This window comes from Oncorhynchus keta, chromosome 27 (genome assembly GCF_023373465.1).
Source record: "Oncorhynchus keta strain PuntledgeMale-10-30-2019 chromosome 27, Oket_V2, whole genome shotgun sequence".
In the NCBI taxonomy this organism is placed as follows: domain Eukaryota; kingdom Metazoa; phylum Chordata; class Actinopteri; order Salmoniformes; family Salmonidae; genus Oncorhynchus; species Oncorhynchus keta.
The window spans coordinates 36389448-36409230 of NC_068447.1; the positions used below are offsets into that span (position 1 = coordinate 36389448).

A 19783-nucleotide genomic window follows, 5' to 3' on the forward strand; every position below is an offset into this window, starting at 1 on the left:
ATATACACAAGCAGTTACGAAAGTTAAGGCTAGCTTTTTCAAACAGAAATGTGCATCCTGTAATACAAACTCAAAGTTCAGGAACACTGTAAAGTTCATGGAGAGTAAGAGCACCTCCTCCCAGCTGCCTACTGCTCTGAGGCTAGGAAACACTCTTTAGCACCGATAAATCCACAATAATTGAGAGTTTCAATAAGCATTTCTCTACGGCTGGCCATGCTTTCCACCCGGCTACCCCTACCCCGGTCAACTGCATGGCACCCTCCACAGCAACCCGCCCAAGCCCCCACCATTTCTCCTTCACCCAAATCCAGATAGCTGATGTTCTGAAAGAGCTGCAAAATCTGGAACCCTACAAATCAGCCGGGCTAGACAATCTGGACCCTCTCTTTCTAAAATTATCTGCCGAAATTGTTGCAACCCCTATTACTAGCCTGTTCAACCTCTCTTTCGTATCGTCTGAGAGTCCCAAAGATTGGGAAGCTGCCACGATCATCCCCCTCTTCAAAGGGGGTGACACTCTAGATCCAAACTGCTACAGACCTATATCTATCCTACCCTGTCTTTCTAAGGTCTTCGAAAGCCAAGTTAACAAACAGATTACCGACAATTTCGAATCTCACCGTACTTTCTCCGCTATGTAATCTGGATTCAGAGCTGGTCATGGGTGCACCTCAGCCACACTCAAGGTCCTAAATGATATCATAACCGCCATCGATAAGAGACATTACTGTGCAGCCGTATTCATCGACCTGGCCAAAGCTTTCGACTCTGTCAATCACCACATTCTTATTGGCAGACTCAACAGCCTTGGTTTCTCAAATGATTGCCTCGCCTGGTTTACCAACTACTTCTCTGATAGAGTTCATTGTGTCAAATCGGAGGGCCTGTTGTCCGGACCTCTTGCAGTCTCTATGGGGGTGCCACAGGGTTCAATTCTCGGTCCGACTCTCTTCTCTGTATACATCAATGATGTCTATCTTGCTGCTGGTGATTCTCTGATCCACCTCTATGCAGACGACACCATTCTGTATACTTCTGGCCCCTCTTTGGAAACTGTGTTAACTAACATCCAGACAAGCTTCAATGCCATACAACTCTCCTTCTGTGGCCTCCAACTGCTCTTAAATGCAAGTAAAACTAAATGCTTGCTATTCAATCGATCACTGCCCACACCTGCCCGCCCATCCAGCATCACTACTCTGGACAGCTCTGACTTAGTATACGTGGACAACTACAAATACCTAGGTGTCTGGTTAGACTGTAAACTCTCCTTCCAGACTCACATTAAGCATCTCCAATCCAAAATGAAATCTAGAATCGGCTTCCTATATCGCAACAAAGCATCCTTCACTCATGCTTCCAAACATACCCTCGTAAAACACTCTACTCAACAAATTGGATGCAGTCTATTACAGTGCCATCCGTTTTATCACCAAAGCCCCATACACTACCCACCACTGCGACCTGTACGCTCTCGTTGGTTGGCCCTCGCTTCATACTCGTCGCCAAACCCCCTGGCTATAGGTTATCTACAAGTCTCTGCTAGGTAAAGCCCTGCCTTAGCTCACTGGTCATCCTAGCAGCCCCCACTCGTAGCATGCACTCCAGCAGGTATATCTCACTGGTCACCCCCAAAGCCAATTCCTCGTTTGGTCGCCTTTCCTTCCAGTTCTCTGCTGCCAATGACTGGAACGAACTGCAAAAATCACTGAAGCTGGAGACTCATATCTCCCTCAGTAGCTTTAAGAACCAGCTGTCAGAGCACATGTTTACTCCATGTGTAACTCTGTGTTGTATGTGTCGAATTGCTATGCTTTATCTTGGCCAACTTGTTCTCAACTAGCCTACCTGGTTAAATAAAATGTTAAAAAATATATATACTGTATGTTAATCTGTTACTCAAAGTTGTTAAACTGTCTGTTATAGTCAGTTTCGTTATGGTGAAATTATTGAACATATGAAAGACATTGGGCCAAATGGAGAGTTTACTTGGTTTTTTGTTTTGTTTAATGTTCCAGTCTGGTATCAGAAGAATCAGAGGTGTTTAATCGTTTTAAGTCAGAGGTGTCAGAACCACAGTTAAGAGGGCAGAATAAATACATGATTGAGATGTATTGGGGTCACTGCTTAACATCTTAAAGACTCCAGAGCCCAAGACAAATAACCTCTCCTTTTAATAACCCATTCACAGTAACACCTGACCCCATTACCCCCATGGAGGACAAACAGGCAAGTGACCAAAGAGCGCTGCTGTTTAACCCCACTGTCAGGGCAGTGATCCATCTTCAGCACTCTCTCCCAGACAGGGCTGAGGCCTCAGAGGCAGATGTCTGTATCCACCAGAGGAGGAATTAAGTTACTTGTGACCCCACAGGTCCCAGTCGGTGTCACTGACATACAGAGTGCTCAAAACCAACTAATTGGGGAGGGCCGGCAGGCAGGCGGGTGGCATGGCGATTACTCTGGCACTAATTGGTGGCCACAGAGCGAGCGTTCTGGGACAGTGTCCATCTGTTTCTTGATGGATCTGTCTAATCTGGACTCAGAGTACCATCATGACACAGTAAGAGAGAGAAGCTATACTGTAGCTACTCAGTTTCAATCACAGCTAATCACACCAAAAGCACACACGCATTCATGCCAATAGGATTATTTATCACTGTACTGTACACACTGTTTGGTACATTACACTACCCATTTAATCCATTTGACGATTGAGTGGCCAAACTGATGGGACTGGGTGGCTAGATTAAGATGTACATATCTAAAACGTCTGACAATTTGACTTAGTTCAGAGTGAACGATGAAGTTGTGATTTTTATGGAAGATTTTGTAGCTAAATATTCTAACGGTTCATTATGTTTGGATTGATGGCACCCTTTACAGATGTATGAACTGAGAGTGATGCTAGTATTGGTTGGTGAGTGACCAGAAAAGGGACAATACCAGAGATGTACTGAGGGAAGAAAGAGCGATTGACAGGCGAGGCAAATTAACACAGATCTAAGGGCAAATGGCCTTTTTGGTGGGATCATTTGACTGACAGGTCATCGTGGAGTGATTGAAAGTGAGGTTAGATGAGCTGTTATGATGTTGTACTTCTTTGAGGCCTGTAGCCAATCCAAGAGCTGCTCTGAATGTCATCCTTTTTAATTGGTCAAAACAGAAGTACTTGATAACCCACCAGAGGTGATTATTTATCAATTATGCTCGTCTTGATTTGACTTGTCAGAACTAAGAATGATTCATTCACAAATGGGTGGAGGTAGGGGCTTGGATTTCTTTGTCACCTTATTGACTCAAGCGGCTTTATTTCTTCCTTTACTCATTTGTTTTGTTGAATGTAGCCACTAATTGGAAGGCTACTTGCTCATAGAACATACAAGTGAAATTCTTGTGTTAATGTGTTAGCTCACAGTGGGAAGTGGATAGTGGGAACACATGGGCCACTATTCTCCAGAGGTAGAGGGTTTAGAATTTAGATTGAGTCTGTTAACACTGCTAGCAGATTTATAAACAGGAGGGTTAATGATTGTAATTAGGATTGTGGCATTCTAAAAGTGAAAATGAGCAGACAGAGTGGCCTGTCTGCTCTCCCACAAGAGGGCCAGCAGGGAAAATGTTATTCGTGATTACTATATGTCAGGATTATTTGGCCCTGCTGTGCATACTAATGGGAGTTACTGAGGCTCCATGGTGGCCTAGTTCACACTGCGTTATCCACACAGAAGTTATCCACTGAACATAATGAATAAGACTAGATAAGAGTACCACAAGCTAATGGATAGTGTTTTGAAGGGATGTAATAATTCACCGATACGCATCAGTCCCTGATTCAAATGTTTAAGATACGAATGCATCAGTCCGCAGACCCCAAACCAATCCAAATGTAGCATGCATCAGTCAGAAAATCTATTAAAATGTTATAAATCACAAATTAAATGTGTTTTGTTGTTGCTCATATTACTTTCTTTCTACCTTCTGAAAATAACATATTTTGTAACAGTGTCGAACAAAGCATGTAACTGTGATGACATTCACTAGGCATGTTTCCATTGACCCAGGTTTTTTTGACAAGTCTAATATATATATATATATATATATGCAACATGTGCAATGGTAACAAGTAATTTATTAGTTGACTAACAACCTATGTAATTTTCTAGTGTAATCGGTGTGAAATGGATAGCTAGTTAGCAGTGCGCTAGTAGCGTTTCAATCGGTGATGACACTCGCTCTGAGACCTTGAACTAGTTGTTCCCTTTGCTCTGCAAGGGCCACGGCTTTTGTGGAGCGATACGTAACGATGCTTCAAGGGTGAATGTTGTCGATGTGTGCAGAGGGTCCCTGGTTCAAGACCAGATTGGGGCGATGAGAGGGTCGGAAGCAACACTTATCTATGCCCTGTTGAATATTGTGTTTTACCAGAATAAAAGTGAGCTGTCGGAGACACAACTCTCATCTGGCTATAGGCTACCTGCTGAACAGTGCTTACAATAGATTTTATTTTTATTGTTCAGGTCCACCATCAGCAATAGTTTTGGCAGTTTTGCTTTAAACAATCAGTGTACAAAACATTAGGAACACCTCAGAACAGCCCCTATTCACCGGGGCATGGACTCCACAGGGTGTTAAGTGTTCCACAGAGATGCTGGCCCATGTTGACTCCCATAGTTGTCAAGTTGGCTGGATGTCATTTGGGTGGTGGGCCATTGTGGTTAGATCTTTTGTCTTTCCCATTCACCTTCTGAATGGCACACAATACATAATCCAGGCCCAGCTCATGAGATCCATCAGCAGCAGACTTTGAATGTTTTTTCCCCCTGTATTGTATCAAGGCTCTAGTTTAATCTCATCTTGATTATTGTCCAGTTATATGGCGCTGCACAGAAAGACTTAGTTAAGCTGCAGCTAGCCCAGAACAGAGCGGCAAGTCTTGCTCTTAATTGTAATCAGAGGGCTAATATTAATACTATGCATGCCAGTCACACTTGGCTAAGAGTTGAGGAAAGACTGATTACATCACTTCTTGTTTTTATAAGAAACATTAATGTGCTGGAAAACCCAAATGGTTTGCATAGTCAATTTACACACAGCACTAACGCACACACTTACCACACCAGACATGGCACCAGGGGTCTTTTCATAGTCCCCAGGTCCAGAACAAATTCAAGGAAACATGCAGTATTCTACAGAGCCATGATTGCATGGAACTCCCTTCTCATATAGAGCAAGTGAACAGCAAACTTGGTTTCAGAAAACAAATAAAGCAACATGTCTCGGCACAATGGCCTCTCCCCATGTGACCTACTTGTGTGTACTGTATGTGCTGACATCTGTGTGTATCTGATAGATGCACACGACATGTTGATGTTTATACATTCATGTCCATTGTAAAGTATTTTGTCTGCGATGTATTTTTCGTTACGTACACGACTCCAGTAAGATATATATATATTTATTATTTTTATTTTTTTATTTATTTTTTTATCAAGTATCGGAGCCCATGTATCGAATCGTCTTGAGAGATGCACATCCCTGACATGGATTCTTCACACACTGTTTTTATAGAGGATATAAGAAGTGTATATACTGTATTGTTTATCTAAATGTATAGTACTAGTTTGTGATGGGCCTCAGAAGCACAATAGAAAAGCAGCCTACACTGCTTTACTTGTATCCTACTGCCCATCAGTCAATCATGTATGGGATTATCCACTACCAGGCTCACTGTTTACACATCAACACAAAGTAAGATGCCTCAACAACAACTGTTACAGCCACAGAGCGCTGACGCAGAGGCGTGACACGGATTACAAGCTAAACAGATCAAATCAGCATCTGCTCATGCTCTGTAACCACGGTAACGATGCTGGTAATTTCTGAGGCCCTCTTGGTGGCAGTAGCTGGGTGTGGCTGTGGAGGCTGTGTGTGCCGCCCTGGCATTCCATCTGAGCGTAGCTAAATATACTCTTAATGGCCAGCTATACGTCTTTCCAGGCTGGCAAGACGATACAACTAGGTTAATAACACTCAAGCCCATTTGCACACAGTCCACATCGTTTAAAATAAATTCGTTTAGAAACTGGCTCTCTAGCTCTGGCTGATGTAATTAGGTTTAATGTTGGACTTGGCTACTATACTCTGAACAACTCTTTGCTGATTATTTTACTGATAAACCTGCCTGTCGTTTTGAGTGGGTGGCTGGATAACATTTCCTGGTACATCTGTAGTGGTTTTCCTGCTGCCTGCATGCTGGAAGTCATCTGTACTACACACACACACACATATACATACACATATGGTGTCTCACTGTGCCTCTTACATGCACGCATGTACAGTGTACACAGGCTCTGAGGACAAACAGCTGGGGCCAGATTGTGGCTAGTGAGTCTTGCCAGAATGGCTTACCCTGAGGTGACCTGCTATGTTTACCATGATTTATACAGGACCTGCTGCACTACAACCTGGCCTTATAAGGAGCTACGGCAGCCAGTGATGAAAGCAATCCGTTAAGGAACCAAAGTAAATATATAGCAAAGGCATAGATATCATAGTATCAGCAGACTGAATAGCAGCAGAATAAAGATTGGACAGGAAAGCCCAACAGTTTAATATTTTAATGGGAAGGTAATAGTAGGAAGGATGGAGGACTGACTGGTGAATGATGTTTATCCACATGAAAGGATTGGACTCTGGTCGGAGAGAGAGTGGGTGTGTTTAGAGCTGGTGTTTGGGTTAAGGGGTGGGGGGGTATGTGTGTGTTTGTGTCTAAGCAAAGCGGCTTTGTCCTCCATCTGTGCCTGAGGAACAGGCCTTGAGCCGCAAATACCAGCTGAGGGCCTGTTATGCAATCACACAAGAGCCAGAGATACTGTATATGCAGCAGCCAACACACTGATGCATCCACACACATGTAATGCTTGCACATACATTAGCACGTACTGTACAAAACCTTTCTCCCATGATCAATCCCACATACAGACAGGCCCAATTACAGATTGATTCTGAGGAAAGATATGACATCCCAGAGTGGGTGTCCTCCTGCTATAGATGTAGGATCTTAATTTAATCAACCTGTTGCAGGATAAACTTTCCGGTCATTTAAAACTTGTGGTGTATTTGAGGTTTAAAAAGGCTTCTGAAATGTGTAATATTTCACTTAGAAATTTCAGACTTTAGTTTACCTTACAAAAAAACATTTCCTGTTGCTGCAGGATCATTTTCTGCTGTAGCAGACTGACTCAAATTAAGATCCTACATCTGTATTAACCACTGTAGGACGGCCAGGCCCAGGCTTACATCAGTGACCTCATTTCCTGCTAGCTCAGTGGCGTGATAGAGCAAGGGTGGGAATCTTAAAGGAGAAATCCACTTCAAACCGATATTTGTGTTAGTCCTGTGATACAGTCCCAAAAGGTTTTGCATGTCAGCAGTCCGGTTTTCAAGATATTGTAAAACGCATCATCATGATGCTTCATGAAAGTCATGACTTTCCTTTTGATATGCAGGGTCTGATTCAAGAAGAGATGAGACTTACCAGTATGTTTACCATAGGTGACAAGGTGTTAAATATGACCCCTTAACGGGCAGGGGTCAGTCTCTTTCATCAGGTAATCGGAGAATGGTCAGCTACCTCATCCAGTTATGTGTGTGTCCGACGGTGTCACTGTTACACTGAATGCGGGTGTGCATGTCAGTTTGCAGTTAGACTACATGCTCGTTTTAGCTTCTGCGCAGTGAGTATTTGACTGGGTCTGTGTGTCTGAGTTTGTGATGTGCCTCTCCTTGGATGAACACCTGCTTGTTGTCTTAGTAATGCGTGACTGTGATGCGGGGAGTCATATTGAGTCACGCTCAAGAATGTTTGTGGGCTTGCTAATTACATCATGTATCCAACGCAAAGTATGTTCATGCCATGGAATACTTGACCACAGACAGTATGGATGTGTGGGCATGTGTATGAGTCTATTGGAATGGTTGGCAAATGTTGGCAAACAATGGCATGTTTTTATGATTAGATAATAGGATGTGTTAAAAAAAATCTTAGTTTGGTGGGTGTTGCATGTATTGGACCTGTTGTCCTCTCTTTCCATCCACAGGAAGATCTGTGTGCACTGTAAGTGTGTGCGTGAGGAGCATGCAGTGCGGGCGGTGCCGGGCCAGCTGGAGAGGATGATGGTGAAGCTGGTCTCAGACTTCCAGAGACACTCCATCTCCGACGACGACTCAGGCTGCGCCTCCGAGGAGTACGCCTGGGTCCCGCCTGGACTCAAGCCCGAACAGGTCAGAACCAGCTTTCAATATACTTGGCATCGCTCATTTACTCACGTGTTTCCTTTTTATTTTGACAGTTAGCTGTATGTTTAAACTTCAACACTCATTCTTATTTGCATACACACAGGGTATAAAAAAATGGCCTCGCAGCCCCTGTCAAAGAAGTGTGTGTCTGAACATGCTTGTTTTTAATGCAGGTGTATCAGTATTTCAGCTGTATCCCGGAGGACAGAGTGCCCTATGCTAACAGCTCAGGAGAGCGGTACCGCATAAAACAGCTCCTCCACCAGCTACCAGCTCATGACAGTGAGGTAACAGTCGCTAATACTGTAACTCTGCGTGGGGTTTTGGTTGTCCTAAAGCCCCTGGGCTATAATATGATTGTTTTCTGTGATGCTTCTCTGACTCAGCATTATAACTATTCTTTACTGTACTACACGTCTGTGGGAGATTTTGGTTTCCCTAGCCTCTGGTCTGTAATGTAACAGTCACAAGTTTGGACACACCTACTCATTTCAGTTTTTTTCAAATAGATATTTTATTATTTTTGACTATTTTCTACATCGTAGAATAGTAGTGAAGACATCAAAACTATGAAATAGCACATGGAATCATGTAGTAACCAAAAAAGTGTTAAACATTTCTTCAAAGTAGCCACTGTCGTGTCCTTGGCTATGCCGGATGAAGTGATATGACATGCTATTCTATAAAATAATTTCTCCGTAATTAATATCACCTGGTTGAGCTAATCATGTAAATGTAATTAACTGGAGAGTCGGGGCACCACAAAATAATATTTATAGAGCTGTTACCCTCCGAATAAACTCTTGAAGACCTAGTAATATTTTACATCAATAGCAGTCAATATTAATTGTCACCTTAATTCAGTCTCATCTGAAAGTTGTAAATTCTTGGTTATCTTCACAAACCCTGGCTAACATGTTGAATCAGCAATGCAAAATTGGGTTTAATTATTTATTTACTAAATACCTAACCAATCACACAGAATTACACATAATTAATCATAACTTGATTACAAATTATGTCATAAAGGAAAACGTCCCTAGCGGGCGGAACAGATATGACAGCTTGTCACACAAAAGTAAAGGGTCTGGGTTTGAGTGAAAGAGCGGGAAGACTGAGTAACAAAGGAAGAAGCTGCAGTATCTTATGCATTCCAAATTACCGCCCATTTGGACCCACTGGTTGATGCTTATTTATAAAATCCTATTAGGCCTCACTCTCTCCTATCTGCGATATCTACCGCAGCCCTCATCCTCCACATACAACACCCGTTCTGCCAGTCACATTCTGTTAAAGGTCCCCAAAGCACACACATCCCTGGGTCACTCATCTTTTCAGTTCGCTGCAGCTAGCGACTGGAACGAGCTGCAGCAAACACTCAAACTGGACAGTTTTATCTCAATCTCTTCATTCAAAGACTCAATCATGGACACTCTTACTGAGAGTTGTGGCTGCTTTGTGATCTATTGTTGTCTCTACCTTATTGCCCTTTGTGCTGTTGTCGGTGCCCAATAATGTTTGTACCATGTTGTTATGTTGCTACCATGTTGTTATGTTGCTACCATGCTGTGTTGTCATGCGTTGCTGCCTTGCTATGTTGTTGTCTTATAGGTCTCTCTTTATGTAATGTTGTCTCTCTTAATGTGACACGTGTTTTTGTCCTATGTTTATATTGTATTTATTTTTAATCCCAGGTCCCCGTTGACCGCAGGAGGCCTTTTGCCTTTTGGTAGGCCGTCATTGTAAATAAGAATTTGTTCTTAACTGACTTGCCAAGTTAAATAAAGGTTCAATAAAAAATAAGAAGGAGAGACTTTCTTGGGCCAAGAAACACAAGCAAATGGACATTAGACCGGTGGAAATCTGCCCTTTGGTCTGATGAGTCCAAATTTGAGATTTTTGGTTCCAACCGCCGTGTCTTTGTGAGACTCAGAGTAGGTGAACGGATTATCTTTGCATATGTGGTTCGCACAGTGAAGCATGGAGGAGGAGGTGTGACGGTGTAGGGGTGCTTTGCTGGTGACACTCTCAGTAATTTATTTAGAATTCAAGGCACACTTAACCAGCATGGCTACCAAAGCATTCTGCAGTGATATGCCATCCCATTAATTTGCACTTAGTGGGACTATCGTTTGTTTTTCAACAGGACAATGACCCAACACACCTCCAGGCTGTGTAAAGGCTATTTCACCAAGAAGGAGAGTGATGGAGTGCTGCATCAGATGACATGGCCTCCACAATCACCTGACCTCAACCCAATTTAAGATGGTTTGGGATGAGTTGTAGCGCAGAGCGAAGGAAAAGCAGCCACCAAGTGCTCAGCATATGTGTGAACTCCTTCAAGACTGTTGGAAAAGCATTCCTCCTGAAGCTGGTTGTGAGAATACCAAGAATGTGCAAAGCTGTGGCTACTTTGCAAAGGGTGGCTACTTTGAAGAATCTCAAATATAAAATATATTTTGATTTGTTTAATTATTATTTTTTTGGGTTACTACATGATTCCATATGTGTTGTTTCATAGTTTTGATGTCTTCACTGATTCTACAGTGTAGAAAATAGAAAAAATTAAAAATAACTTGAATGAGTAGGTGTCCAAACTTTTGACTGGTACTGGCGTTTTTGTTTTGTTCCTCACTAGTTTGTTCTGCTTGAGACAGCATTATAACTTCTGTATGTGTTTTGTGTTTCCAGCCTCAATACTGTAACCATCTGGATGAGGAGGAGAAGAAGGAGCTGCGTATGTTCAGTCAGCAGAGGAAAAGAGAGAACCTGGGCAGAGGCATGGTCAGACTGTTCCCTGTCACCATGACCGGAGCCATCTGCCAACAGGTAGATACTGCTGGGGGGGGAGGGGGAGAGACAGGAGGAATTAGGGAATTCTCCGATTTTTGGTGTATGTATCAGACCTGGGTTCAAATATCTAAATTATTTTCACATTTGAAGTAAGTATTCACATTTTATTTGAAAATACAAGTAGTTTAATTTAATATTTGTATGTATTTGGAAATAAATTTGGAAAGTATTTTAAAATACTCAATTACACTCCCAGGTATTTAAAAATAGTATTTGAAATAAGTATTTTAAAATGCTCTCAAATACAATTTGTTAGACTATTTCGTTTTTACAAATAACCGTTCAAATAAAGATACTTATTTTGAGCTCTTTTGAAAAGGCTCAAATACACAGAAAAAAAGCATTTTAAATACCAGATACTGAAATACACACCAAGCCAGGCACATACAGTTGAAGTGGGAAGTTTACATACACCTTAGCCAAATACATTTAAACTCAGTTTTTCACAATTCCTGACATTTAATCCTAGTAAATATTCCCTTTTTTTTAGGTCAGTTAGGATCACAACTTTATTTTAAGAATGTGAATGTCAGAATAATAGTAGGGTGATTTTATTTCTTTAATCACATTCCCAGTGGCTCGCACACGCTTTTTCAGTTCTGCCCACACATTTTCTATGGGATGGAAGTCAGGGCTTTGTGATGGCCACTCCAATCCCTTGACTTTGTTGTCCTTAAGCCATTTTGCCACAACTTTGAAAGTATGCTTGGGGTCATTGTCCATTTGGAAGACCAATTTGTGACCAAGCTTTAACTTCCTGACTGATGTCTGAGATGTTGCTTCAATATATCCACATAATTTTCCTACCTCATGATGCCATCTATTTTGTGAAGTGCACCAGTCCCTCCTGCAGAAAAACACCCCTACAACATGATGCTGCCACCCCCGTTCTTCACGGTTGGGATGGTGTTCTTCGGCTTGTAAGCCTCCCTCTTTTTCCTCCAAACATAATGAATGGTCATTATGGCCTAACAGTAATATTTTTGTTTCATCAGACCAGAGGACATTTCTCCAAAAAGTACGATCTTTGTCCCCATGTGCAGTTGCAAACCGTAGTCTGTCCTTTTCATGGCTGTTTTAGAGTAGTGGCTTCTTCCTTGCTGAGCGGAATTTCAGGTTATGTTGATATAGGACTCATTTTACTGTGGATGTAGATACTTTTGTACCTGTTTCCACCAGCATCTTCACAAGGTCATTTGCTGTTGTTCTGGGATTGATTTGCACTTTTCACACCAAAATACGTTCATCTCTAGGAGACAGAACGCGTCTCCTTCCTGAGCGGTATGACGGCTGCGTGGTCCCATGGTGTTTATACTTGCGTACTATTGTTTGTACAGATGAACGTGGTACCTTCAGGCATTTGGAAATTGCTCCCAAGGATGAACCAGACTTGTGGAGGTCTACAATTGTTTTTCTGAGGTCTTGGCTGATTTCTTTTGATTTTCCCATGATGTCAGGCAAAGAGGCACTGAGTTTGAATGTAGGCCTTGAAATACATCTACAAGTACACCTCCAATTGACTCAAATTATGACATAATTTTCTGGAATTTTCCAAGCTGTTTAAAGGCACAGTCGGCTTAGTGTATGTAAACTTCTGACCCACTGGAATTGTGATTAAGTGAAATAATCTGTCTGTAAACAATTGTTGGAAAAATGACTTGTCATGCACAAAGTAGTCCTAACCGACTTGCCAAAACTATAGTTTGTTAACAAGAAATTTGTGGCGTGTTTGAAACACTTAGGTTGGAGTCATTAAAGCTTTTATGTAAACTTGAATGAATCATGATGTACTGTTTTACGTAGGACCGCCCCAGCCCTTCCGTTTGCAGCCAGCCCTTCCGTAATAAACACACACAACAGTAGCTAGCTAGCATAAGCCGTTGAACTTCAGACATCGTTTGCCACTAACATCATGAATATGGCACATAAATCATCACACACATTTTCAAAATGTTATAATAAACCTTCTATACTAAAACAAGTGACATATTAGACAACTGCAACCTGTTAAACATTACGATCATGTGGCTAGCAAGTAGCAACTGTTAGCTTGCATTGTTCAGCGCAAAGAAGGTCAGCCGCTACAACTTCAGCTTGCTTGCTATCAACTCAAAATCGTCTAGCTAATCAAATGTATGTTTTGTTATAAATTAACGAGTTAGTTAATTTTAGACAGAACATTTCCTTACCCTACTGAAGTTATTAATTTTCCATCTTGGTTATCCTCTTTACGTAGTAGGGCAATGATGTAAATAAACCATGCGTGCTAGCATTACTTTAACAAAACGCTCCCTAAAAGTTGAAACATGTTTACATTTTAATTTCCATTTTGTTCTAGGAACGTTCTCCAAATGGTTTTATATTGGGAATGGTCTCAAAAAGTTCAGAGAACTTCAAGAAACAACATTCTTCTGTGGGAATTTCAGTACTTCTGCATAATGTTTCCTTATGGTTATATTTAAAGTCATGTTCTCAAATTGTTCCAAGAACGTTAAGAAAACTTTACATAAAAAACAAATGTTTAATGTTCAGAGAACGTCCCAATGATGTTATTTAAAAACATGTACATTTACGTTACGCTCAGCATCAACAAAACACTCTATCCTCTCTTGTTAAGTGTATTCAGGTATGTTGGTCTCGCCCACTATTTGGCCACACCTGATCTTAATGAGTGCCTGTTTCCTTTGAAATGGGGTATTTTGAATAGACTAAAAACATGTCAGGCTTTCTCCATCCTGGTGGCGCAGTGAACTAATTACATAGATAGAGAACAGAGGATTATACATTCGAATCTAACTGATGCAGTGTCACAATAAAAAACAACATGAATGTGTTTCCATGATTAATGCCCAAGGAAATTAATTTCCATGTATCCTATCTGTTCTTGGAGTTCAAAAACATTAACCCAAAATAAGCTAGCAACATTATTAAGTCTTAAACATTCAGTGACATTTTTGTTTTTTAAAACCTACAAATAACCTGTCATTTTAGTTCTCTGAGAGTTAATAAAACCTCCCAGGAAAACTGTCAAGGAACCAGAGTAAAACATTCTCAGAACCTCAGTGGAACCTAAAGATAAACGTTTCCCAGAACAGGCAAAATGTTTACTTCTTTTCTCGGAGCGTTTAAAAAAAAAATGTTAAGTTCCGTTTTACCCGTCAGGAAGCGTATGGCTTCGTTCCCAGAACAAATAGGAAACCAAAAATGTACGTACCCACAACTTCCAAGGAACCAAATGTGCGAGCTGGGATGTATTTGAACCGAGGTCTGTTATGTATACACTTGTGATCTCACATGCTCATTTACATTTGGTTTACCTATTGTTTTGTCTCTGTCATTCTCTGTGTTTCAGTGTGGCAGACAGATCTGTGGTGGGGACATAGCGGTGTTTGCCAGCCGGGCGGGTCACGGGAGCTGTTGGCACCCTCAATGTTTCCAGTGTGCCTCTTGTACTGAGCTGCTGGTGGACCTCATCTACTTCTACCAGGATGGACAGATCTACTGTGGCAGGCACCACGCTGAGAGGATCAAACCGCGCTGCCAAGCCTGTGATGAGGTGATTGACTCTGCCCTGTCATGATATGCTATGCTCACTGTGTATCCAGTCCACTGTCTGGTCATGCACTCTGTCTGCCCTGTCCTGTCAACAAATCTCTCCATACTATGTACGCTGTCTGCTCATATACTGTGTGGCCCTCTGCTGTCCACAAAGCTCTCCAAACTATGTATCCACTCTCTGCTTATACACTCTCTGCCCTGTCTACAAATCTACATTTTTCAAATCGCCACTCTTGCCAGTTCTAACACTGACTCTTATGAGGAGATTTGTATCTTTGGCAGACTTGTACTTCGGGGCTGGGAGAGTGTTTCTTTATTTGATTTACATGCCTGTAGACCCTAGAGGAGCATCTAGTCCCTCAATGAGACAGCCATATGTTGTTGTTCCACAAACACCTTTTAAATCGCTCTTCCACGTGCCCGCACACACCCACACAGTCTTGTTTAGACCCTTGGTATTTCTGACTTAAGAGATTAGTTGAAGTAGACTAATAGGTCTGTCATGACTGACCTTCACAAGTCCTTAGAGGATGTACCCTGTCACACTGTAAAGACAGTCTTTCAGAGAAACAGAGCTGTCATTCCACATGAACCAGAAATGTTCATTAGTGATGTGATTGGCTGAGCCTCTTACCCTTTTTTCCACCCACTCTCTTTCCCCCTCTCTTCCCCTCCTCTCTTCCCCTCCTCTCTTCCCCTCCTCTCTTCCCCTCCTCTCTTTCCCTCTCTCTTTCCCTCTCTCTCTCCCCCTCTCTCTCTCCCCCTCTCTTCCCCTCCTCTCTTTCCCTCTCTCTCTGAACTGCAGATAATTCTAGCTGATGAGTGTACAGAGGCAGAGGGCCGACACTGGCATAGGAAGCACTTCTGTTGTTTTGAGTGTGAAGCAGCGTTGGGAGGGCAGCGGTACATCATGAGAGAGTGCCGGCCGTACTGCTGCTCCTGCTATGAGTCACTCTATGCAGAGTACTGTGACACCTGTGGGGAACACATAGGTACTGGAACAACACAGGTCCATATTTGCACAAAGGGAAACATATACAACCACTCACACAGAGAGAAATATACAACCACTCACACAGAGAGAAATATACAACCACTCACACAGAGAGAAGTATACAACCACTCACACAGAGAGAAGTATACAACCACTCACACAGAGAGAAGTATACAACCACTCACACAGAGAGAAGTATACAACCACTCACACAGAGAGAAGTATACAACCACTCACACAGAGAGAAGTATACAACCACTCACACAGAAGTATACAACCACTCACACAGAAGTATACAACCACTCACACAGAAGTATACAACCACTCACACAGAAGTATACAACCACTCACACAGAAGTATACAACCACTCACACAGAAGTATACAACCACTCACACAGAAGTATACAACCACTCACACAGAAGTATACAACCACTCACACAGAAGTATACAACCACTCACACAGAAGTATACAACCACTCACACAGAGAGAAGTATACAACCACTCACACAGAGAGAAGTATACAACCACTCACGCAGAGAGAAGTATACAACCACTCACGCAGAGAGAAGTATACAACCACTCACACAGGGAAAAATTCATATACACAGACAATTTTCTTAGACCCGCTTTGTCTTCCAGGTATAGACCAGGGGCAAATGACCTATGAGGGCCAGCACTGGCATGCTGCCAAGTCGTGTTTCTGCTGTGCCCGCTGTCGGCTCCCCTTGCTGGGGCGGCCCTTCCTCCCACGTGGGGGCCTCATCTTTTGCTCCAGGCCCTGCTCTCTGGGAGAGGACCCAGATAACTCAGACTCGTGTGACTCAGCTCTCCAGAACCGGCCTCCTCAGCACAGACGCTGTGAGACAGATGAGAAGATCCAGCAGCCGCAGCGCTGCTCCCCACAGCAACCACCAGAGGGAGCCAACATCCCTGTTGTCCCAGGAGAAGTCTGCATTCATGCTGCACTGGAAAATAGACGTAGGGGCTTACTGTACATACATAGATGCAGATGGCATTTACATGTTATGTAGGTCATTCCTGAGCCTTTTTATTTCCCCAGCATGTAACAGCTTTGTAATACTCATGCGCATAGATTATTTTACTTATTTAGCAGGCTCTTTTCTCCAAAGTAACTTTGATCACATGCTCAAAACAATAGATTTTAGAAAGTGTCAGAGATTACATAGCCTTTTCTATTTAAACAAGGTGGGTTTTATCTTCATTTCATCTGTCTCACAGGTGTTCACATCTCTACTAACGTTCCGAATGGAGTCCCCCCATCACTCAACGGTCATCCTAACCTCAGACGGTCCTACTCTCCCCTTCCCCATTGTCACTTAGCCAATAACTGGGGACCATCTTGTCCTGTCGACCAATCACTCAGCAGTTTGCGCCCTGGAGATTGTGGCAAGCATCCAGGCAGTAGTCTGGAGTTTTTAGGAGAGCCCAATGGCTATGCGGGACACCCCCTCACCCGTTTCAGTAGAGGAACGTCTACTGCAAAGGACCGTGGGAACTGTGTGGAGAGAAGTAGTCAAGTTATGCAAGGTATTATACAAGGCAATAAGATGCATCATAAGTTAAATTGGGACTGTTCGGAATTAAAAAGTTAACTGTGGTGCTCTGTTAGATACAATTTGCCACAAGCAAGAGTTGAGTAGTATTCTATAAATCTGGAACCAAGTCTTACTCACCTCCTGTTATTGTGAGTTGATTGAACATAAATTGTATCCCTTGCTTTTTTAAATGTATAAATGGAGGTATTTTATTTGTTTTCTCTCCCTCTTCCCAGTGTTTCCTCCCCCGAGGAACTCATCCTTACCTGCATCACTAAACCATCTCAGTCCTGCTGACCCTCTGCCCCTCCCGCCCCCTCAACCCAAGTCTTGTGATTTGATAATCAGGCCAATTCTGCACCAACTAGAGCCAAGCCCCCCTGACCCTAGCCCCCAATCAAGTCGAAGTGGGACAACCAGGGTCAGTTTCCGAGAGCCAATCAGCTGCAGCTACTCTGTGGATGAGGAGGAGGAGGAGGAAGAAGAGGAGGAGGAGAGAAGAGAGGGGGATGAAGAACAGGCAGAGGAAGAGGATGGAGGTTTTGGGAGCAGGTTACATATGCAGAGGGGCATTCCACCTCAAATGGACCTACTGGGTAAGAGACTGAACTTTCTTTTCCTTTTCGTTCTCTTTTTCTTTTCATCACAAATGCCAACCGTCTTTCATTTTTTGCGTTTTCTCACAGATGGTTCATACCAACATCGTAGTTTACGGCGGGGGTGGAACCGTGGCCATGTGGCTTCCGACTCCACTCTCCACCTAGGCACAGAGACACGTTTCTGTCACTCTCAGCCGGACAGGCCCTGTCTGGATGCTCTAGAGAGGAGACGAGAGAGTGTTTCCCTCGCTTCCCCTGTTATCACAGAGCTTCCATTACTCAACCTCCAGCCAACCCAGTACAACAAACATGAGGACTCCTGCTCCACCTGCTCCTCCTCCTCAGACTCAGAGGAAGATGGTTACTTCCTGGGGCAGCCTATCCCCCTGCCCCCCCAGCTAACCCACAGGCCCCAGTCTGTGGATGGAGAGAGGGATGGAAAGACTGAAGGAGAGAAGGACAGGGGGTTGAGAGACAGCCTGAGCAGGAAGAGAAGGGCCAATGGCCTTGGTGCAAAGGACAAAGACAAGAACTGTGCCATCTCCTAAGTTTGACCCTCACAGTGAAAGTTCTGTTTTTCAACGATCAAGCCAATGTCCAGTTTCACAATGAAGGATAAATATTAATCTGTAATACTTTGAATACAACACTCCTATCCAGCAGACTCATTCAAAGATTAAACCGCTACTATAAGAAGGCAAGAGGAAAAGGAGAGAGTGACTGACTGTAAGATGTATTAGAGGGATCAGATATGAAATATAAATGTTATGTTTTGTGTTTGTATATTGTTTAGGGCACTTTTTTTCCACACAGTAGAGTGAATCTGGCATCCATCTAGGGAGTTCTGTAAGAACATTTCACTGTGTTCCCGCAGCGCATGTTGTAGGATTTACTCAGAAACGTGAAGAAATTCACTTTACATTTATATTAAAGTGAATTTGTGGAAAGAGAATGCTCATTCCAGTATAAACATGTAAGCATTTATTGCGGGAAGTTATTCTTATCCCTCTTTTTGTATAGGACCATCTAATTAATGTACATGAAAGATTTGGGGATTCCTTCTCAGATTCTACATTTCTTTGAGGGTCTTCATGGGCATTTGTCTCGCTCACTCACTCTCTGCTTCCAAACATGTTCTTCAGAAAATAATGTGCTGGCAGTGTTCAGTCACATTATTTCACCAAGGCCGATATCGACTAAGAAACTTTTCATGTTTTTGTAGCATACCATTTTTTTCTACTCTGAGTGTTATATGCAATGTTACACATTTTATGAGAATAATGATTGGAAATGTTTGTTAAACCAAATAGTTGGCTAAATATTCTGTGAGAACCAAAACAGAGTGTTGGTCCCACACAGTGAGATAGAAAAGACTATATGTGCAAACCTGGACTGTGAATGTTGGTGTGTATGTTTTGACAACCTATCATATCAAACTGTATTTGTCACATGCGCTGAATACAACAGGTGTAGACTTCGCTGTGAAATGCTAACGAGCCCTTTCCCAACAATGCAGATTTAAAAGTAAGGAAAATTTGCAAAAAAGGAAATATTAACACAATAGAATAAGACTATATATACAAGGTTCTCACTTCGACGTAAAGCCTCCCTATGTGAGCATATGATATTCAAAAAAAGAAATGGTGTACATTCATTGATTTTTAGATCAAAAACACATTTACTTCAAGTCTATTATTTTTATACTCTTGGGTGCTGGTTCCTGTTTTCAATGTTTTTTTGTTGAAATGTAAACACTTTTTAAACAAACATGAACTTTTCAGAGATTGTGAGGAAACTACAGTTTCTGAAAGTTTTGTACTAGGAGAAATAAATTAATTGAAAACAACAATTTCTCATTTCATATCAGAATATACACTGAGTGGACAAAACATTAGGAACACCTTCGGAATATTGAG

General features: G+C 42.4%; 1 protein-coding gene across 6 annotated transcripts in view; it reads left to right on the plus strand.

Annotated features, from left to right (window-relative positions):
* The window catches only part of LOC118359897 (protein prickle-like), a 36238-nt gene extending 16503 nt beyond the window's left edge, over positions 1-19735 (plus strand). For 5 of the 6 annotated variants that reach the window (XM_035738794.2, XM_035738792.2, XM_035738793.2 and 2 more), the window contains 9 exons: positions 8106-8289; positions 8478-8591; positions 10996-11133; positions 14510-14713; positions 15521-15707; positions 16352-16690; positions 16952-17260; positions 17505-17864; positions 17955-19734. In XM_035738794.2, coding sequence (XP_035594687.1) covers positions 8106-8289; positions 8478-8591; positions 10996-11133; positions 14510-14713; positions 15521-15707; positions 16352-16690; positions 16952-17260; positions 17505-17864; positions 17955-18415 — 2296 coding nt within the window. In that variant the 3' untranslated portion in view covers positions 18416-19734. Of the gene's footprint in view, positions 1-8105; positions 8290-8477; positions 8592-10450; positions 10727-10995; positions 11134-14509; positions 14714-15520; positions 15708-16351; positions 16691-16951; positions 17261-17504; positions 17865-17954 lie in introns of those variants that run through there. The other variant, XM_052482265.1, reaches the window with a different exon arrangement.
* Positions 19736-19783: the final 48 nt, after the last annotated feature.